This window comes from Pseudorasbora parva, chromosome 6 (genome assembly GCF_024679245.1).
Source record: "Pseudorasbora parva isolate DD20220531a chromosome 6, ASM2467924v1, whole genome shotgun sequence".
NCBI classification, from domain to species: domain Eukaryota; kingdom Metazoa; phylum Chordata; class Actinopteri; order Cypriniformes; family Gobionidae; genus Pseudorasbora; species Pseudorasbora parva.
The window spans coordinates 39077089-39100683 of NC_090177.1; the positions used below are offsets into that span (position 1 = coordinate 39077089).

A 23595-nucleotide genomic window follows, 5' to 3' on the forward strand; every position below is an offset into this window, starting at 1 on the left:
TCCTAATTATCAAGGTCACTGCTTAGTCCTTTTTGAAATTATCCTAACAGGAGCAGAAGGGCAGTTTTTTAAGCATATTTCACAAGTTAAATATATTCTGAAGTACAGTTTACACAATTTAAATAAGACAATTGAAAAATAATGCTGGTCAAAATTAGAGAACACTTTCAGATACCTTCAAGCTGTTAATCTGGCACTTGGTGCTAATTTCCGTAATAATCTGGCCAACCCTATTTAACTTGAAGCAAACTGTCCAATTTTCACTGACTTTGCAAGATGGCAAGCGACTCTAAGGTGACTGAAACCCTACGACACCAGGTATCCAGATGAAGGCCAAAGGGATGACCCTTTCAGCTATTGCAAATCTGTACTTTCTAGAATTTTGAAGCTTTACAAAGACACTTATTCATTCAAGTACCCAAAAAGGTACGCAAGACCAATGCACGAGAGGACAGGAAAATGCAGAGATTTCCAATGTGGAATTGGTTCAACACTGCAGCTGGAATTACTCGCCAGTTCAGAGCGGAACACAGTAAGGATCTGTCTCGCCATACAGTGTCTTGTCATTTAAGAGAATTCAGACTGAAAGCTCCTCTGTAGTGACCAAGCCTCTCATCAGCAGAAAAAATCAAAAGGCTAGACTAACCTTTGCTGAGGAGCATGTTGTGTGAACACAGGAGAACTGGTCCAAAGTTCATTTTAGTGATGAATGTTTCTTTTATTTGTGTCTGATGGGAAACATTATGTTCGGCATCAAACTGGGGAAAGACTGAACCCATAGTGCCCAAAGAAGTCAGTGAAAGCCAAGGTGAAGGAGGAAGTGGCATGGTTTTGGGGATGTCTGCAGCAGGAGTTGGGCCTATAATACAGCTACATGGCAGAACCTCAGAACCTGTTTATCAGAACCTCCTTCTGCAACATGCAAATTCTCACTGCAAATCTTCACTGTGAATCTCTTGCGAAAAATTGCCCGCAAATTAGCCCGTCTCCCAATCAGCCTTAAATTTTTATGCAAGACAATGCCCCCTATCACACTGCAAAACAAGTAAAGCAGTTCCTTGAAAGTAAGAACATTGAAATAATGAAATAGCCAGCCCAGAGTCTGATCTAAATCCCATTGAAAATCTGTGTAAAATCATTGGCGACAAAGTTATGGCTGAAAGAAGAAGAGTGGACCGATCACAGCGGAGCAGTGTGAGTATCTAGTGATGTCTTGTGGCCACAGATGTGCTGAGCACATTTAAAGCAAGGCCTCTATAATTCCTACTAATTTTTGACTGCTTTAAGCATCACATTTTTTTTTGTGCTGCATTGGTTATTGTTCTCTAATTTTGATCACGGCATTTTTGACAAAATAAAGGTTTTTGTTGAAGTACCTTGGTGTTTTGTAAAACATGCTATCAGAACAATAGTATACCCACAGCTAATCATCCTTCAAACTTCAAGCAATAAATGTCAACAAAATTTCTAAAAAAAAAAATATGTTTGTAAACTGTTCTCTAATTTTGATCTCCACTGTATATATATACACTGTATATATTAACATGCGTTTAACCATATATATATATATATATATATATATATATATATATATATATATATATATATATATATATATATATGGTTAAACGCGTGTAAAAAGCCTTTTCATGCATTTTTTTTTTTAATGAGTTCATATCATAAAAATGTTTCCTTTGAATTTATCCCTCAGCAGTCTGTGGTAAAACAGCTGTGAAAAGTACTCAAGATAGAAAATCTTATATATAAGAATATATAAAATTTTGTAACAAATTCAGTCAGATTCTCCCATGTCTGCATCATTTATATTCATAATTGAATTGCCAATATCTCTTCTAGCATATCATAACAGAAAACATGAAACAACATAACCACTGGTATAAAACTTTTATTCATCTACAAGATAACCCTTCTGGGCAGAAAAGATAATTACATGACAGATCTTTTAGTTTTTCCTGAAGAAAAAAGAAAGGGAAATGTAGGCTATGGTTGGGTTGGAATGGATCGAAGTCAGTAAGCAAAGGGCTTGATAGGACACATTTACTTTCAGTCATTAAATTACATTTCCTTATTGAAGTCTCCGGCAAGTTGAAACAACAGCAGCGCCAGCATAGGTCAGCTTCAGCGTATGATTTTCCAGCTTCATCAAACATGAATCATCAGGCTCATTTCAGGTTCATTGGAACAGACATTCATGATATTACAGTTGTGCCTTGGACAGGTATGGCTGAGTTCAGGGGACAGAGATTATGCCTTTCTCATAATAATTTATTGATAGTGCATGCATTAAGTTACAAGGGCGTGGCGTGTCTGGCACCAACACAAATTGGCAGTGTGGTCATATTCCTGCTGAGAAATAGAGCCTGTGATGTTCATTTTCTGTTTTATCTATGTAGACACTGTAATACAGTCTAAATTACATTCCACAATCCGTCAGGATACACATTATCAACAATACAACTAATTATGTAAGCCTTGAATTTACCCAAATAAAGTAAATCAGTACTATAAGTGCTGAGGAATTAACCAACATAAAGCAGAAGAAAAAGCAGTTTAGAGACAATCCTTGGTTCTGACTGTCTGAAAGAGTCCACCATGCTTCCTCCGAAAACTTCAGAATCTGCGGAAACAAATGATCAAATGAATCTCATGAAACCTGCAATGCAGAAAAAAATCTGATGATCACAATCCTTCTACATGACTATTTAGAGACAAACAATCCCCTCACGTTGCCTTGAGAATATCACTTGTGGTCCTGGTCTGCTCCTCGTTCAAACAAACTTTTCTTAATGGAGATGTTGACATGTCTCAGATCCTGAGAACAAATGATAAAAAGATCAAGATATTTTATTAGTGAGTTATGAAACCAGCTGTAGTGTAGAAGTTTCGTATTCCATATTTTAAGTGTGTAATTTATTCAGTCAAGACAATTATTGGCAGTCATTATTGAAATATCAATGTGACAGAACAGAAATCTGAAATCTTGAGTCACCTCAAAATAAAAATGATATTTTGTATAAAACTTGGTATTCCAGTGCTATTTTCACAACTAATGAGCAAACAGATAAACAGTAAATAATTGCTACAATTTATAAAGTTCCTAAAAGTAAGCTTATTTTTGTTTATAGTCAACTATATTTTTCACAAAGACAGCAAAGAAAACGCCAGGAAATACTGAATGCAGCATGTTCTTCATCTGAACTTGCTGTTTACAATAGATAGTTTGGCACGATGAAAAAGGCTGTTTGAGGACATGTGGAGGCATAACAATGTGCCATAAATAATGGCACACACTCATTTCATTGGTGTAAATTACTCCACATTCGTAAGTTGCATGACACATCTTTGTGTGGTGACTAATAAGGTCAAATGAGTGAATGAAATTGGCTCAGTGCAAAGTGTAATACTGCCACCAAGCCAAATCCTGGAGAAGAACAGTGTTCACTTCAGTGATCTAGTGTAGAAGAGGAAGAAAATTTAAAATAATGAAAACGTTCACAACTTTTTCATGATTCCTGTTTTGTCTTCAGAACTGCCTTATTTTGTCAGGCACAGATTCAACAAGGTTCTGGACACTTTTCTCAGAATTTTAGATCCATATTATCATAATATCATCACACAGTTGCTGCAGATTTATTGCTGCTCATCCATGATGTGAATCTCCCGTCCCATCACATCCCAAAGCTGCTATGTTGGATATGCTGCATATGTTATGTTGGAGTTCTTGTTGGATTGAGATCCGGTGACGGTGGAGGTCATTTGAGTTTAGTGAACTCACTGTCATGTTTAAGAAACCAGTTTGAGTTGATTTGAGCTTTGTGACACGATGTGTTATCCTGCGGGAAGTATCCATCAGAAGATGATACACTGGTCATAAAGGGATACAATAAAGGGCAAGAATACTGAGGCATTTAAACCATGCTCAATTGGTACTAAGAGGCCCAAAGTAAACTTTACTTGTTTTAAAAAGTTCCTTAGTTACTTATTGGGTCCACTGGGGACATTTTAGTCACTACTTTGTTGATTTCTTAATACCTATTAAAGTCCAAGAAAATTAAGTTGATCACAGTTTGTTTATTAATCTTGAATGTTACAATAATCAAAATAAACGGTCCCACATTATATTAGGTGGTCTTAACTGTGTACTAACATTTAAATTAATACTTTGATACAATGCACTTTTTGTGTACATATATTTTTTAAATTGTACTTATATTTTTTTAAAACAACTGCATGTAATTACATCTGTAATTCATTTCTGTAGTTAACTTTAATTACACTGTTGATCCTTAACCACTACCCTTAAACTTACCCACACCACCACACCTGTCCCTAACTTTACCCTTAAACTTACACACACCACCACACCTGTCCCTAACTTTACCCTTAAACTGACCCACACCACCACACCTGTCTCTAACTTTACCCTTAAACTGACCCACACCACCACACCTGTCCCTAACTTTACCCTTAAACTGACCCACACCACCACACCTGTCCCTAACTTTACCCTTAAACTGACCCACACCACCACACCTGTCCCTAACTTTACCCTTAAACTGACCCACACCACCACACCTGTCCCTAACTTTACCCTTAAACTGACCCACACCACCACACCTGACCCTAACTTTACCCTTAAACTTACCCACACCACCACACCTGACCCTAACTTTACCCTTAAACTTACCCACACCAGCACACCTGTCCCTAACTTTACCCTTAAACTGACCCACACCACCACACCTGACCCTAACTTTACCCTTAAACTGACCCACACCACCACACCTGTCACTAACTTTACCCTTTAACTTACCCACACCACCACACCTGACCCTAACTTTACCCTTAAACTGACCCACACCAGCACACCTGTCCCTAACTTTACCCTTAAACTGACCCACACCACCACACCTGACCCTAACTTTACCCTTAAACTTACCCACACCACCACACCTGACCCTAACTTTACCCTTAAACTTACCCACACCACCACACCTGACCCTAACTTTACCCTTAAACTGACCCACACCAGCACACCTGTCCCTAACTTTACCCTTAAACTGACCCACACCACCACACCTGACCCTAACTTTACCCTTAAACTGACCCACACCACCACACCTGTCCCTAACTTTACCCTTAAACTTACCCACACCACCACACCTGTCCCTAACTTTACCCTTAAACTTACCCACACCACCACACCTGACCCTAACTTTACCCTTAAACTTACCCACACCACCACACCTGTCCCTAACGTCACCTCAATATGTGCAAAAGTGTTTGGCAATTGAATATGAACACAATAAGTACATTGTAATTATTTGGATTTAAGTACTTAGTAGTTGAGGCTACCTAATATAAAATGGGACCGAATAAACTGATGTAGCTTCACGTTATAAATAAAGCAGTACTGTAAATTATAAGAGCACCAAAAAAAAAAAAAAAGAAAACTAACAAAGGAAAACTGTGCTCCCAGGTTTAAAATTCTTTAAACACCTGTGACTTTATCCTACGGTTCGTCCTGTAGAGGGCGCATACAGACTCAGAAAACATACAAGTAAAAAGGGAAACACAAGACAATATGGCAAAGCCTATAAATGGCTCTTACAGGGCCCAAATATATGTATTTAAATAATCTGTCACATACCGAAGGGCTTTGAGATGATGACACAGTAAATGTTTTCTTCTGAACCCAGCGATTAATCCGATCAGAGATCCCTGAAGAAAAACTGCGAAATTCCTAAAACAAAGTAATTGATATGACCAAATTAATGAATGATCAATAAGATGAGCTTAAATACGTTTCTAAAAAAAAAATTAAACACATTTTTTTCTGACACTGAAATGGTCATCACCTGTTTGGAGAACACATTGCTTTTCTCTGATGCCTCCTGTTCTTTCTCAAACAGCTCCCTCTTCCTTGACACCTCATCTACTAAAAACACAGTCTTAGGAACTGTTGGGGGTTTGGATATTTCCCATTTCTGAAAGTAGGAGAGAGCAACAAAATCAATTCCTTAAGTGTGATTTCTTAGTCTTGCATTCATCAGTATCTGGCACTGCTCACAAAAGGGCCTGAAACTCTTTCAGCAACTGGTCAATGAAATGAGGTGCTTAACATTTTATTATACATTTGTTTCCAATGTAAAATTATATCAGCTCCTTTTCACATGTCTTTATTAAATGCAATCTTATTAGCAACATGTCTACAGTTAAAATACAGTTTAAAAAGGGATTTTTAGGAAAAAATATTAAAAATAAATAGATTAAATCTATCAAACAAAACAAAATTAAGACCTTTGATGAGTTTATAATAGCAACTTTTCATACTAAGTTATCATCCCAATTCGTCGGTTCAGTTCTGACGTATGTCTCCGTTCCCTTCTTCAGGGAACGAGGGTTAACCGAAACATTCTCATCATAACAAAAAAACATTTGTACAATTTGCACTCTCTAAAACATGTCTGTAATCTGTAATTTCGGGTGAAGCTGTGATGAGATTCAGACCTGGGAGGCTTGAGCCAGTCGTTCCATTTTCTCCTGAATGGTGCGGGATGATAATCTTTGTCGGGAGCTTTTGAAACATCAGACAGCAGTTAATTCAACACACCGTCATTTTACTGCTGCTAAAACAGACTAATAGCTCACTATGAATGTAAATAGTACAGACGACGCACTCACTTTCTCTGAAACGGGGTCTGCTGTTCCTCCTCTCTGCTGGAGCTCTGTGGGCCAGAACAACCAGAATTGGCTTGTGAGTTCATCAATTTGGGATTGAGTCTGGACTGAAGGGGTGTTTGTGTGACTGTAGGTCTACAGTAAATTTGTCCTTGATAACTTTACCTTATCGGATTCTGAGGTCTTCGCTGCTATCCGCACACTGGCGCTGAGGATCAGATTGGATGTTAATAGAAGGAAAGTCAGTCCAGATTTTTGTCACTCATGAGTCATGACTGTAGAAGCTTAATAATGTACTTACATCTTAAAATATAAAATCGATATAATATAATGTCATTATGGGAAAAATTTTTCACAAATTATAAAACTTTTTAATAAACATTTAATTTTTTACATTGGTTAATACATTATCTGTAACAATGACAACACGTTAACCAACATTAATAAATGACGTAAAACAAGCTTTACTTCATAGTGTCTAGTCAGCATGAAATAATGTTTTAAAAAGCTACCATATTCAGAAAGTAATCATATTTTCTGAAGGTCATTACCAGTGTATAAAATGCAGATGTAAATTATTAAAGATGTAATGGTTTAAGTGAGCACAGCATAGTGCTATTTTTTTAAGCAGGTTAAGCACTGTAAATGTCAGCTGATTGCATTTAATCCTTGTTTTAATGCATGAATTATCAGTAAATCACAGTATGTACATTTATATAATGAGTAAGCATGTTCAGCAAATATAAACCGATACTTGTGAAGTTAAACATGCAGCATGTGTATTTCATTCAAAACCTACCATTGTGATGAAAATTAAGCTTTTTTAGCAACATTTGTATATTTATATATTTGTTTGGTCAAAGTAAATCTTCTCACCGTTAAATTACCTAGTTTGTTGCATATGCATGTCTCTCAAACACGATAAAAGACTAGCACCCGGCACAATGCGACGCAAGTGTTTTTTGCTAGTTTCAGCCCGACTCAGTTTTCGTTGTCACGTCCAGCTCCATGTTGTTTAAACAGCAAATGAACTCAAGCCCATCTGTTCACCCAAGTGTGTGCTGGTCTGAAAACGTTGGTCTGTTGATGCACTGCAATTTTGAAGAACTGAAATCGACTGCGCCATTGACCAACAAAAACCTGGTCTAAAGTCATTTGTTATTTAAAGTGCATGTTAGTAATATGCGCCTACAGGCGAGTACACAACGCTTGTACACACAGGGACGCGCAGAATCACACAAACATTTTTAAATATTAAAAATAAAAGGATTCCTCTCTGGAGAAGCGATCAGTCTCACAAATCCTGCCATGTAAATAGCAAGTCTGGCATGGTGCAAGCACAACTGGCTTTTAAAGGGAATGGGAGATGGGAGAAGAGACTAGTACAACTGCTTTGGACCATGCATCTGGTGCGCCGATCGTTTTTTCAGCCATTAAACTAGCAAAAGTGGATTTGAGCACTTAGACACCTGCGCCATGCGCTAAAATAGGGCCCTAGGTGTTTCCACATTTTTGACAGGCACTGCACATTTTAATACATTTTCATTTTGCAATTAAGGCCCCGTCCACACGAAGCCAGCGTTTTCCCAATCCAATCTTTTTTTTTAACTCGTTTCAAGAAATATCTGCGTCCACACGAGATTACCGAAACTGACTAAAAACCATGTAGTTTGCATGCCAGACCAGTGTGTGGCGCTGTAATTCTGCCACAGCAATACACTAAAAACGGAGAAGAAGAGTTGTGGCTAGCAGGGGTATAGCAGTGGTCGGAGGTGAGGCAAAATATCACAATAAAAAAGATAATCATTTTCAGATTTACCCACTTTGGGACCCCGTTCCTGAAAATATTGGATTCATGTTTCTAAATCGCCGGATCGGTGTGGATGAAACGCTGATACGGTACAAAATGTATACGTATACAGCTAAACGCGTCTCCGTGTGGACGGGGCCTAAGTGTCAGAAAACAATACATTCAGTTCACACTCAACTATATTCTTATAAGAACTTTTTTTCATGGTACAATTTTAAAAAATTGTAGCATTCCCTTGTAAAAGTCAAATCTAGCAAAAGATAAATAATATACTTTAAAAAGTAACACAAGTAAAATATAAGTGCAAAATAAATGTAACATTTTTGGACACATAATTGCCTCTAAGTTGCAATTAAATAAAAATGTATTATATTTTCAATGTATATCATCAATCAATCAACTTTATTTTTTTTATATAGCGCTTTTACAATCACGATTGTGTCAAAGCAGCTTCACAGTGTCAAACAGGATAATATTGCGACAAAATTAGATTTGGCTGTACAGTCGTTCTGGAGAAAACAGTGATGTTATCCGCTTATTTTAATTTATCATATAGCGACAATGTTGGCAGATCAGTATTATAGTTTATAGAATTAAATAAAACCTAATTCATACATTTTATTTGTATAATAAGTTGAATAACTTTAATCATATTTTTATTGTCCCCAACTGAGCAAGCCAAGCCAAAGGCGACAGTGGCAAGGAACCAAAACTCCATCAGGGCGTGATGGAGAAAAATAAACCTTGGGAGAAACCAGACTCAGTCGGGGTGCCAGTTCTCCTCTGGCCTATTAACACACCGTGTAAGATTATTATTCTGGCAACCTTACAGGTCAGAAATCATATTAGATTGGAATATTCAAAATTTCAGGGTATCACGGAAGAGACGGGTTTATTTAGGATGGGGCGTCGATTACACGAGTATGAATACATGAAAGATCGGAATTATTGCGCCGAAGACGGGTTACATCATTACTAAATTACATCATTATATTATAGAATTCATTATTCTGTCGTTTTTGAAATATGCTTAAAGTTACTGCCAAATGTACTGATAAGCACTTATGGTAACACACACACACATACACACACACACACACACACACACACACACACACACACACACACACACACACACACACACACACACACACACACACACACACACACACATGCATATATATGACAGCATTCCAAATGTGTTACAGATTTATTTATATACATGACAAGTTTCAATATAAATTATATATATAATTTAGATTGAAACTTGTCATGTATATAAATAAATCTGTAACACATTTGTAATACTGAAGTTTCAGTTTACTACATTTAAAATATATTAACTTTAAATGTAATATCAAATAACACACTACAGTTAAAATTATAATCAAGTACTTTACATGTGCTTTAGTATGTTAGTCACCACCAAAATAAGTGCACTTTAAAGCAAAAGATTATTAATTCAAAAGAAATTATAAAATTATTATAAATATAATAATATAATTTAAATATAATATAATAATTCAAATTATAAAGTTCTTAAAATAAAACTTTTTGATTACTGTACATTTGCAGTTTATTTAAGTATGTTAAGAAACAGTAATGAGTGGCCTTTAATATCATTAATATTACAGTGTATTATCAGCACGTTTAGTAAGTAAGGTTTGAGATTCACTTGCTGTGCAGTGCGCACAAAAGTGCAAGGGAAATACTTAAAACATTTAGTTAAAGTATCATGCGCATTTCTGTGTGTGTGTGTGTGTGTGTGTGTGTGTGTGTGTGTGTGTGTGTGTGTGTGTGTGTGTGTGTGTGTGTGTGTGTGTGTGTGTCTGTGTTGATCACAGTACCTTCTCTGTAACGGCATGTTTCCTTCCTCCTTCTTCTTCATCATCTGAAACAGATTATGGCAGTGAGGCACGAAGCTGTACTGTCTTGTCTGCTCTGTGTTCAGTTAGTCAAATATTTAACAAATGAGTCCTCCCTCCCAGCACATGGCATAAATAATGAAAAGCAGGTTTATGAAGGCCCTCGCTGTATTTAACTATATGGCATAGCACTCAAAGGTTATTATTGACACAAGAACATTTGACAGGCTTGCTGCACTGTCCATATGCAATTCAAATGTTGACACTTTATGTAATATCTAATCTTACTTAATTATCTCTGATGTATTTATATAGCAAAATGAGAGCTTTACCCTGAAGGACACCGTTCTGGAGCTCTGCCGTGTGAACGCAGGCTTCGCAGCTGGTTCGAAACTGCTCGGTGACCCATTTTCATGTCTCTGTGTGCACATATGCAAACAAAATAAACCAGTAAGATATTGCATAATGTTTTACAGAAATATAGTCAATAATAAATTATAAATAACCCCTTTTTAGATCTCTAGACGTGACCCAAATTATTCTGGAGTTAATTCAGTTGTACAGAATGGAAGTAAGGAGACAAGAGAAAGGAGAAATGCAGTGCCCTTATGAAAAATAAGTACATTTAAACATTTTAGCATTACTTTAATTACATTACTGTAATTCCATGCTATTTACAATTAAATACAAATACATATTATAATATTATAATATATTATATATCAAATGCAATTAGTTGAACTTAAGATGTCTGCACTTCTTCTTAATTTTGTTTTATTGTTGGAAATGTGTGTGTTGCGATTATTGTAGAGTTTATTTCTATTTTCGTTTGTTTGTTTTTATTTTGTTAATTGTGTGCTGCTACCTTGGCCAGGGCTCGCTTGTAAATGAGATATCTATCTCAATGTGATTTTCTTCCCTGGTTAAATAAAGGTATAATAATAACTTAAGAGTGCTTTTATGACCCACTTAAGCACATTTTAGTCTTTACATGAAATTCTGGTTACAATTTATTTTAAGTGTCTTTATCACACTGTAATTATGCATTTAAGCACCGAGTAATATTAAGTAACTACATGTACTTACTATAGGGTTAAGGTTCGGTTTAGGGTTAGTTGCGTGTACTTATGCATAATTTATAGTTATTACTATAGTAGCTAGCTACATGTAACAATGACACTAAAATAAAGTGTTACAGAAATGTCATAATTACTTCTATTGTATTATATTGTTCTTCTAAATATACATGCATGCCATATTTAAATATATTTGTTATTACACTTTTATGCAATAAAGTTGCAATGTATAGCATTTAAAACACATTTACTTTAAATGTAATATTGAATAATGCACTATATATATTTGTATAAATACTAAATTAAGTACTTTACATGTGCTTTAGGATGCTAGTTAACGCATCAAAATAAGTGTACATCTTTAAAGCAGGAAAAATATATAAAAAATTGTTCGATCACTACATGTACATACTAGAATAATAACAGTAAATGATGCATAACTACAAGTAACTAACCCGAACCCTAACTGTAACTCTATAGTAAGTACATGTAGTTAATTAATATTACTCAATACTTAAGTACGTATAATGTAAATATGTCACTTTAAAATAGTGTAACCAACTTTGTATGACATTATTAGAAAGTGCACTTTTACGTGAATTCTCTTTAAATGCACTTAAGTTGCCTTTTATTTGATTAATATTATATTATTTGCAAGTGCACTTGTTTTTCACAAGGGTGAGTATGTTGCCTCCTTGATCCCCTTGATAATTGATCATATCTGTGAAAATCTTCTGCATCTGTAGGCCACCGGTGCAGTATAACTATTTCAGGGAATGTAATAGCATCAGCGTTCCTCTAGAGGGAGCCCTAATATTATTCTACTTCAGATGTACTTTGCTAATACTACACTGTTCTTTGAAGCTCCATATAAATGCCATTAGTGTCATGGTATGACTATCATTGTATCATCATAGTACTCTTTCTAGGATAAACTATACTAAACAAAACAATCTGTGGCTGTCTCACCGCTGTGTCTCCATTCGATGTGGGGCTCATTGAGCCTGAGTGGGTGGGGCTGTGTGGTGACTCCGCCCCTTGACACTGAGGGGGCGGAGACTTGGGGCTCAGAGGAGAAACCAGTCTGCTGGTTGCTGTGGGGGATGTGGGACTCTTATCAAAGGAGATGGAGAGAGAGCTGATCAAAGGGAACAACAGAATGATATCATTTTGACAGAGAACCACAAAATTATATAATTTGGGCAGGGCAAAGATTGTGCTTTCATTGTGGCCATCAGCAGAAACACAAACAGATCAATGTCTTCAGTGACAGAAATGATAAAAGAGCTGGGTTTATATGACCAACCAACACCTCACTCTGATTCAAATATGTATAATAGAAAGGAAAGTACCTCACAAACTTTCGGGATGCTTTTGAGGGAGCTTGGGAGTTTGTTGATGTTGAATCTTGGTTCGTGGCTCCATTTTCTCTCTATAAAAGACAAAAAGTAACTGAAAATGATGCAATGGCAGAATAATTAAGATTATGTTGATACAGACGGCTAGACAGTATACAGGATTGCTTTGTGTTAAGAATGTGTCAAGATAGAATCCGTTATTAAGCAGGAAATGATTGTGCAGCATCACATTATTTGCCTCATTTTTGGAGTTTGGTTGGCAGGGGGTTGTTTTTATCTTGACTGTTACATAGCAGGAACCTATTTTTGCACTGTTGCAGATGTATCGTTAGATCAATATGATCTTATCTTTTGGTTTGCATCCATTATATTCCACATAAAACAGAAAGAAAATAAATCAATGAGATGAAGTATCCTTCATTTGTACAGTTGTACAGTTCATTGATTGGATTATGCAAACATGGGCATTATCACAAGGTTGTCTGATATATATAAAGACACTTTTTTAAAATTATATATATGGCTATTACAATTTAAAAGAGCAGTTTTCCATCGTAAAATATATTTTATAATGTAATTTATTCCTGTGATCAAAGCTGAATTTTCAGCATCAGTCTTCAGTGTCACATTCAGATTCAGAAATCATTCTAATATGATTAAACCGTGAAACTTTGATGATTAAAATGATCACAATAACAGCATATGAAATAAAAATATTTCTTATATTATTATTAATGTTAATGTATTTGTGTACTTTCGGCATGCATCCAACTTTAAAGCTACACTGTGTAACTTTTTTAGTTTATTCTTAGCTAAAAACACTTTGTTCTTTCAAAAATATACGTGCTCATTAATGTATATTTACTTCTTTCAAGTAATAAAGTATTCTCGTAAGTTTATAATATGCCATGGAAAATACATACGGGTGAGGGGTTCGAATGCCGGTCACCATGTTGCCCCTCCATCTTGAAAGTACATTAGCCAAAGAGGGACATACCCGTAAATTTAAGCTTCACCTTTTGCGTTTTAATACTCGATGGCAGTCATGAACGAGGTCGAACTGGAAGCCACGTTAATCTTGGACTAAATCAGCCACCGTAGGAGTTAAAACGAAATCAGAATTGAGAGGAACAGAAACTATTATTCACTGGATGGTCATATACCTTTACACCGCTAGATGGGGGAAAATATCACACAGTGTAGCTTTAAATTTAAAATGTAAAGTGAATGGGCAACCCATTTTTGAGAAAATCCCTTAGTTTATCTAAGGCCCTGTTTACACCTGGTGTTTTCAGATCACAAGCACATGAGGGAGACAAGTTCCCGTTTACTCCTGGTATTTTAATCTGTCTCTTTTGTCCACATTCAACCACTTTTGTCCACATTTTTTCGAGGGGAGGGTCTATGGGCGGGTATTTGAATGGGTTTTTTCAGATCTTTCGAGCTAGTGGGCGTATGAACACATCCGGAGAAGACAAACATACAGAGCGCAGCAGCTTTAAATTCTGCTCTGACAGCCACAAAACCAGCCGAACACCGTGAGTGTGTTAGAAATCAGGACGGGTGAGAGAACATTGTGCTTGTTACATTTTTCATCTGCAAAGCAAACTTGGGTCTTTGGCCGACAAAGTTTAAATCCCGCCTGTCTAGCCACATCTCATAATGTTTCCACATTAGGTCAGTAAGAGGAGAGTAGACGGTATTTTGTGGCTTTTTGAACACATTCAATCACATAAGTGTTTACACTATAAAAAGCAATCCGGTCTAATGTGTTTTCGACTATGTTTTCGAAGTGGTCGAAAGTGGATAAACCAGGATAAACGAAAGTGGAAAAAGCTATGTTCAGACAACTTTTTTTCAACAAGTTTTTTAAATGGAAACAGTGGTGCGTTTAACACCCTGTTCTGATGATGCAAGAGTTGCAAGTATGGCAGCTGAGAGGGCCATTCTTTGTTGTCTGGCTATTACCAGGCCAAGCTTAATTTAAGATTTAACATTGCTCTGGGGAGTTTCCTCTGTATTTTCTACAGCACAAGAGGCGTGATAAACTAGCATAATTCAAATAACTCTGTATGCAGTTGGATAGTCCTTCAACCAATCAGACCACAAGAGGCGTGGTCAACAGGCATTATTCAAATGATTCTGTATGCAATTGAATAGTCCTTCAACCAATCAGACCACAAGAGGCGTGGTCAACAGGCATTATTCAAATTACTCTATGCAATTGGATAGTTCTTTAACCAATCAGACCACAAGAGGCGTGGTCAACAGGCATTATTCAAATGACTCTATGCAATTGGATAGTTCTTCAACCAATCAGACCACAAGAGGCGTGGTCAACAGGCATTATTCAAATGACTCTATGCAATTGGATAGTTCTTCAACCAATCAGACCACAAGAGGCGTGGTCAACAGGCATTATTCAAATGACTCTATGCAATTGGATAGTTCTTCGACCAATCAGACCTCAAGAGGCGTGGTCAACAGGCATTATTCAAATGACTCTATGCAATTGGATAGTTCTTCAACCAATCAGACCACAAGAGGCGTGGTCAACAGGCATTATTCAAATGATTCTGTATGCAATTGAATAGTCCTTCAACCAATCAGACCACAAGAGGCATGGTCAACAGGCATTATTCAAATGACTCTATGCAATTGGATAGTTCTTTAACCAATCAGACCACAAGAGGCGTGGTCAACAGGCATTATTCAAATGACTCTATGCAATTGGATAGTTCTTCAACCAATCAGACCACAAGAGGCGTGGTCAACAGGCATTATTCAAATGACTCTATGCAATTGGATAGTTCTTTAACCAATCAGACCACAAGAGGCGTGCTCAACAGGGATTATTCAAATGATCTGTATGCAATTGGATAGTCCTTCAACCAATCAGACCACAAGAGGCGTGATCAACAGGCATTATTCAAATTACTCTGTATGCAATTGGATAGTCCTTCAACCAATCAGACCACAAGAGGCGTGATCAACAGGCATTATTCAAATTACTCTGTATGCAATTGGATAGTCCTTCAACCAATCAGACCACAAGAGGTGTGGTCAACAGTCATGGACTTCTCTATCTGTCATCGTCTTAAATAGCCAGTAGCGCGCAGGTGGATAAGCCAGTCTATGATTGGTTCCCTCAAAAGTGTAACAGAAGCAGTAGAAATGAATGTATAGGTTACCAGAATGAGCTGCCGGGCGAAATCAAATCACTGGCAGATCAGGCTGGGTTAACCCAGACTACATTCTTTGTGTTCTTTTTGAAGAATTTTCAGAGCCTGATAAAATCGGTATAAAATACATGTTTAATACTGCAAAATACACTAGATGTTACAGTCACTGCCCTTGCCGTCCAGAATAAAAGTGAAACATCCCAATTGAGTGATGGGATTTGTGGATACTGTGGTCCCTAATTATTGCGATCCAACATATGCCTCGCATTTCAGGATGAAAAGACAAACACTTCAGGTGAAAGATAATCCACTTATTACCTCAGAGACTGTTTTATGATCTATATGACCTATATTATTTTAATTGTGAGTATTAGGCTTATCACTTTTGTTGATCACTGTTGTTATGCTATGATATTGTAATATGTACCATTATATAATCAGATGAGTATACCGGGTCGCCATGGGTCCTTAAAAATTCTTAAAATGTCTTAAATAAGGTTTTCCTAGTTTGGTCTTAAATTTCACATAAGGTGGTATTAAAAAGGTATGAAACAGTTTTAAATTTAACTTGTTCATTTCTGTAGACACCCTGGTGTAGAAAAGTGTATGAAATTGTCACTCCAAAATACAACAGTAAAATATACAAGTATAGTATTTTTTGGTTGCATTAAAAGGAACACCTATTTATTGAATCTTCTATACTCCGTATTGTAACAGGTTGTTGGCTGGGCTCTTTGTTTTTAAACCTCTCGCAGCACACTTCAGAAGTGGGTCAAATGACTTAATGTTCTCTCATGTCTTGGTCCCTGTAGGTGTGTGTAAGGTAAACTGGGCCTCCCGCAGCTCTTTCTGTTAATCCTGTAGATGATTAATTACACACTCTACAGGTGGTAACAGGAGACGACTTCAAAGCAAGCAGATGACCTCTGACCGCAAGCCACATGATGAAACCTGTCAGATTAACACTGCGTAGGAGTGACAATATACAGTCTCCGAGTGGATAAGAGAGAATGGGATTTTATTATTAATCTTTGTAAAACAAGTTCACTTTAACTCTTCTGTGAATGACAAACGTAATGAGACACTGATGATTCGTTGACTTCCATCAGCTCGATACAAGATGACAATTTCATTGCCACTGGCCTACTATAAATAGGACCTAATGGGTAATGCTACAATGTCATTTGCAACATTAATATTCCCCTGCTGTGAGAACTGATGCATAACCCTATCAAAAAAAACATGATCCCAGGTCAAGTTGCAGCCTTTGCAAATAATATCCCATGCCAAAACACCCAAAGCCGTAAGTTGGTTTATTTAAAGAATATATTCACAATTGCTGCTAATATCAAAGTATTTGTTCTACCAATAAATGCTACACTGTACCAAGCTCAATAGTAACAGTGACAGATTTTTAATTCTCTATGGCCATTACACTGGCCATTGAGTCCAGTAGAGTCTGATGTTAAAGTCCCCGTGAACCGGAAGTTGCAACCAACTTTACTTCAGTGCTGTGACGTATTTCCAAGTGAAACAGGATATTGAAGAGAGGGCGGGGTTTTATTTGAGCGCACCTCCTCTCCAGCCCTCTCTCATAGCAAACTGACAGTTTGAGAATTGCTTCAGGATATTCAACCCAAGCCGTCAAACTGACGTCAACAGAGAAGGAACACTATTCCAGAGCAGAAGCACATTTTCAGATTTTGATTAAAGATTACCATGAAAATGTATTTTTCCCCTGTGTATTAACTTGCACAGATTAATTTTTCACCACAAGACTAGCAAAGTGCGTTTACAAAGTAAATAGGGTCAATTTAGATTTCATAATGACTTTAAAGGATTAGTTCAACCAAATTTTCTGTCAAAAATTCTGTCATCATTTACTCACCCTCATGTGTAACAAATCTGCATGACTTTGGTTAATTTGTGAAACACAAATTACAATATTTTACATGAAACCTGAGTTGTTTCCAGGTTGTCAAAATTCACCAGTATGAGTCCCCCTGATCACCACCAGAGGGCTCTCCATCCGGACTGTCAATCCATCAAAGACTACATTACCCATAATCATTTGCTCTGACTCGCCAGCACTCATTGATTACACCTGTGTCTCATTTACCTCAGCCTATATAAACCATGTTCACACTGTCATTCACGGTGAAGTCTTCAGTGTAATATTGCATTTCTGAGCATTCTCCCTGGTTTCTTGGTCTTGATTACCCTTTTACTGGTCTCTCCTGCCTTGTTTGCCTATTTGGACTGCTTGCTCGTACTTTTGACTATGATTGTGGATTACCCTTTAATAAAGTTGAATTTGGATACTCAACCTTTGAGTCTCAGAGCAGTTTGTTACAGAAGACGTTGCCAAAGGATAATCCACAGGACAGGCAAGTTAGACAAGAAACCAGGGACAATGCTCAGAAACGCAGCATTAAACTTAACAAGACTTCACCATGAACATGGTTTATATAGGCTGATGCAATGAAGTAAATGAGACACAGGTGTAAACAATGAGTGCTGATGAGTCTGGGCAAAGAATTATGGGTAATGTAGTCTTTGATGGAAAGACAGTCCGGGTGGAGAGCCCTCTGGTGGTAATCAGGGGCACTCTCACTGGTGGTTCGTGACACAGGTAACCAGAAGTAAATCCATTTTTTCACTGTTATAAGGTAGGAGACGCTATTATGCATCTTCTGAAAGAGTACAGAATCTACTCCATCTGAGTTTTGTCAAAATGTTGTTGTTGAAAGTATAGAAGCCCGTTTCCGCCACGAAATAAAAAAATAAAAAGTGCGAGTAAAGTATATCTCAGAATTCTGACTTTATAACTTGCAATTGTGAGGGGGAAAAAAGTCGCTTTTGAACAAAAAACGTCCTTCCATATGAAACACCAATGTTAAATTTGATAAAAGAATGCTACTACAGAATAAACTAGAATAAAATGTATTTTTTATATTTTATTTAAAGCAGAGGCTCTGTTCTTTGATATATTGTATGTTCAAGTCATCTGATGCAAAATTCACTTTTATATGGTGTTTGCACTGCATATAAATGTGTCTTTACAATGTGTGGACACAACCACCCTACAGTGATAACAATAAATGCATTCCTTTGTGTTAATCCTCAAAATGACTAAACACTTTCAATAATCAAGCCTTTTTTAATTTTCTAAACAATATGATATAATATTTCCACCCTCAGCCAGTTATACACTGTCCACTAAAGCAGCACTGCACGCCCCACGGAAGAGAGGAGCAGTAGCTCATTATCATTTAAATAGATGCACCGAAACGGGTCACTGTGAACAGAGCTGTTGTTGAGGAGGTAAAAAGGGTGATGTTTTACATAAAACGTGAGGAATTCTAACCATAGCATGTTACAGACATGAAGAACCTAAAGAATCATACCAACTTGTGGAAAATGGCCATCCGATGACCCCTTTCAGATAAGTTGAACGTTTTGAGAAAATGAGCCAAAAGCTAGCGCTGACTAGCTACTGGTCGGGAAAGAGTTAAGAAGTCTCAACTCAACTATTTTTTTCTTTGAAGAAGCAGTGTTCTCACCAGCGCCACCGTACCCACCACATCATAGCGCACCAAGTGCTGAGGGGGCACCAAAAGAAGACCCTCAGAAGTTTAATCAAATGAACACTGGACTGAAATGCAAAAGAACCGTCACATTGCTATTTCTATTCCAAAGAAGTTTAATAACCACAAATGAATACAAAAATTGCAATGTATACAAATATCAACAACTTTTGCATGTTGATATAAAAGTTATTGATGACTGTTGTTTTCTTTGCCTGGCAAAGATGAAATGTTGCAATTAATTACATTTCTTTGTGACCAGAAATAACGTGTGTTGGTTCTTTTGTAATAAAAAAAAATATTTTAATTCATAACCAGTAATTCATAATTGATGATCAATTGAAAAAGTAATTTAAATGTACTGGTTTAAAAGAATGACGAACATCCAGCTCTTCAAACATCTGGAAGTTCGATTTTCTGGAATCTGTGTGTGCATTCACACACGTCCCGTTAAGGTCCCGTAAAGACGTGACGTTGGTATGTGATGTGTAATGTCCCCGCGTTGTCTTGTCTTTGCTTATGATCTGTGATTTTTCTCTCACACGCGTGCATTTTTTGATCCTAAACTAGTCAATCTCAGCTTCACTGTCATCACTATGACACACCCCTTACGGCATTGATCATGCCTTTTGTTCACACATGATGTGTTCCAGGACTGATCCCGACAATTTTACTAGGTCCCCATCCTGTGATCAATCCTGGGACATATTTGGGTTCCCACAGAAGGCACTCAAACAATTTTCTGGGATCAATGTTCTGCGTGAAAGGGGCTTAGGAGTGTCTGGCTTTTGAATATTGTTGTGGACACTGAGGGATCTTAGGGTGCGTTCACACTTGTAGTTCAGTTAGTTTGGTTTGTTTGATCCAGACCAAAAAACAAAAACAAAACATATAGTCCTGGTCCGCTTAGCGTTCACACTGGCATTTTTAACAGCGAACCTAAAGTAACCGAACAAAAGGCACAGGGAGACGGTCACAGCCTGATTGGTCGGCTTATATGACGTAGGAGCTCGTTTACCGAACATTCAAAACAATGCTGTGCACTGGATTAAACGCGATCATTTTATGCGTGTACATGTGGCATTATTTTTACCAGCTGAGAACTTATGAAGAGCTCATGAAATGTTCAAAACATTCAAAACAGCAACAGGATTTCCTCCGTTGTGCAGAAAAGAGACGACCGTCTCTTATGCAAAAGAGACGGCAGTTCTGTCGTCTGTACCGACTAATGGGCAACACGGGTCCTTTCATGAGAAGAACCAGGTTTGCTTTTTGTGCGTTTCTTCTAGCATTTTCTAAACATGCTCGTCAGACTAAATATTGATGAGGCACCTCCTCGTTGCTCCACGTTTGCCCTCTAACGTACATTATTCATTTTGGATACACTGATCTTTCCGCGTCTTCAAATCACCTGACTATGCGTCGCATCTTGTGACATTACGTCCTGTTTTTGGTTCGTTTACATGTCTTTGGTCCGTGTTGCATTCATATATCAATCGAACCGCACCAGAGTTCGTTTGGAAGCGGACCGAGACCCATCTTTTTAGCGGTCTCAGTCCGCTTGTTTGGTGCGCACCAGAGTTCGGATGGCAGCGTTCACAGCATGTTCAAATGAACCGCACTAAACGAGCAACCGCACCAGGGTTCGTTTTAATCCAACCAAACATGACAAGTTTGAACGCACCCTTAGAATCAAAGTCAAAACTTCTCGAGTGTTTTCCTACCTTCTCTGGTGTTTCTGGGTCTCTGGAGTTGGTGGGAGGTTCAGGTGACATGAGGGTCTCCACAAAGTGCTGAATGTTCTGGAGGTCCTCGTCCTGCTTTTCCCCCAGCAGCTCCACATGGGGCTCCACATGCAGACTGCCCCCCTCCTCTTCCTCCTTATTCTTCCTCAGCGTTTCAACGTGCCTCATCCTCCGGCGTTCATCACGGACTCGCAACATCTCCACGAAGTCCATCTGCAGCTGGGCCAGACCGCCACCGGAGTCGCCATCATCAGCAGGCCCGCTAACACCGGAAACATTATATTAGCGTGTGTTTATATAATGTCATGTTGGCTTTTTCACATTTATTTTCCATGCACTCATACTTGGCTTAATATATCTAAAGAAGATTTGACTACATCTTGACTACTACTTCTTTTTTACAAGGGGATGCTGACTTTTTTAGACAGCTTTATTAAATTTACATTATCTTTGTTCTTCCTGTTCCCTTCCACGGGGGTCTGAATTTAATTGTACTTTTCAGGTAACAGTTTCAGAAAGTTTCCTTTTAATTCTTATATTGTTTATTAGAATTTACCCCAAATTGTTCATATACATATACCTAATACATAACTGCCTAATTGAAATGTGTGTGCGTTCCCCTTTAATATGAGAGCATATTACAACATTACATGTAGATCCTATTCATGTTGACTTTTATGATACCATAAACCTTTATCTAAAGTTTTCTGAAGTGCTCATCCTTATGTTCTGTAAGGTTGATTGCTTCATGCAAATACTAAACATAAAGTTTGCATTTAGTGCGCTATGTGAGTCTTATCAATTCAAAGCTGATCCGTTCTTAAGCAAGCTGAAGTGGACATACAGTTGAAAGCATAAATGCGCAATTAAAGTGGTTTTCTATGTCCTTTTATTGTTCTCGCACCTACTGGTGTGTGGCTCGGTGTCTTCAGTGGGACTTTCATCCGAGTCTGCTGTAGACTCCCTGGTCTTCCTCCTCCTTTCTCGCTCTACTTCTTCCTCATCCTCCACAGTCCACTGTCGAGCAAGCCTGAAGATCAAACACAGCACACATTTTAAATGCATTGATATTAAATATAGAATTATAATACTCCAGCTCTAACATTCAGACTTTCCCTTCATAAACATATATAATTTCTGGATTTTTGGCCAGAATGGACGGACGGACGGATGGACGGACAGATAGATAGATACATAGATAGATTCTGAGCTACTGACAACTGAAATCCATCCCGTCAGTCTTTTTGAAAGTATGAGAAGATGCATTGCGATCAAAGGTCTCGATGATATCCCTGAGGTGGACTATTGTATTTCAGTTTGAAAACAGTGTTTCATTGTGAAATAACAGGTTTTTCAAGCTCTGTTTTGTTAAAGGATACTCACTGCCTTGAGTCTTATGGCATGACATTACTTCCCATATTGAATGCATTACAGCTGTCAAAATAATCACAAACTGCATCACAAACTTCAACTGTGTCCAGTCTAAATTACTTTCAGTTTTTATTTAAGTCATAAAGTTGTTATCCAAGATGCGCATGACTTGCTCCATATCAAGATGACTGTAAATGTCTATTACTGGAAGTGTTGCCGTGAGTGCTATTTATATGGGAAAGGAAACTAAACTTGTGTTTATTCTTTCCGCGTTGCAATTCTTAAGTTTGGTGTTATTTTTTAATACTTAAACATTAAAAAACCCAGTAAATAATAGCATTACAGTGGTAAATTAGTTCTGGTAGTTGCGAGTTAAACATAGTATGATGAACACCTGCTTCTGCAACCTGTCAGAAACCGCAAAACCAAGACCAAACGAAATAAACGCTTAATGTATATTTAAATCTACTTACGTTGACAAAGCAGACCAGTTTTTCCTGCTAATGGACATAATTTTTGTTTCTTTTATTGAAGTCGGTAGGAGAGAGAGAGGTGTGTGAAGTCCTGCGTTTCTCTGTCTGTGTGCACCTTTACCCCGCGCCTCCGCGACAGCCGCGTCACATGACCACCTTCATCACCTCCCGCCGAGCGTTTATCATAAATGTTCACTGTGTCAATACATCATTAATCTTCCGTATTTTTATTAACTTGAGCATCATGTTGAAGTCATTGAGCGGCTCTATACCGTGTGTGGACGACGGGGGAACACTGCAAACTACTGCAAACTGCTGCATGGTCAGCCAGTGTCAAAGTGTTGCATCAAAGAAAGAAACGAAAGAAACCCCAAAACATTGTTCAATGAAATGTCAAAACGCTATAAGCCAATAAAATAAAAGGAC

At 37.5% G+C, this 23595-nt stretch overlaps 1 protein-coding gene across 3 annotated transcripts; it reads right to left on the minus strand.

Annotated features, from left to right (window-relative positions):
* Window positions 1-1891: 1891 nt before the first annotated feature.
* lad1 (ladinin) lies at window positions 1892-23319 on the minus strand. 3 transcript variants are annotated; one of them, XM_067447366.1, is made up of 14 exons: window positions 23170-23319; window positions 22230-22355; window positions 21305-21587; window positions 12806-12885; window positions 12423-12591; window positions 10710-10796; window positions 10360-10403; window positions 6868-6910; window positions 6706-6749; window positions 6532-6598; window positions 5880-6008; window positions 5672-5764; window positions 2742-2833; window positions 1892-2638 (listed from the first exon to the last, which is right to left on the minus strand). In XM_067447366.1, the coding sequence occupies exons 1-13, from the start codon at window positions 23205-23207 to the stop codon at window positions 2762-2764; spliced, it is 1275 nt and encodes a 424-aa protein (XP_067303467.1). In that variant the 5' UTR covers window positions 23208-23319; the 3' UTR covers window positions 1892-2638; window positions 2742-2761. The 3 variants fall into 3 exon arrangements, with proteins under 3 accessions (XP_067303467.1, XP_067303466.1, XP_067303468.1); XM_067447365.1 differs by having other exon boundaries at window positions 2747-2833; window positions 23170-23317; XM_067447367.1 differs by lacking the exon at window positions 23170-23319 and having other exon boundaries at window positions 2747-2833; window positions 22234-22355.
* Window positions 23320-23595: the final 276 nt, after the last annotated feature.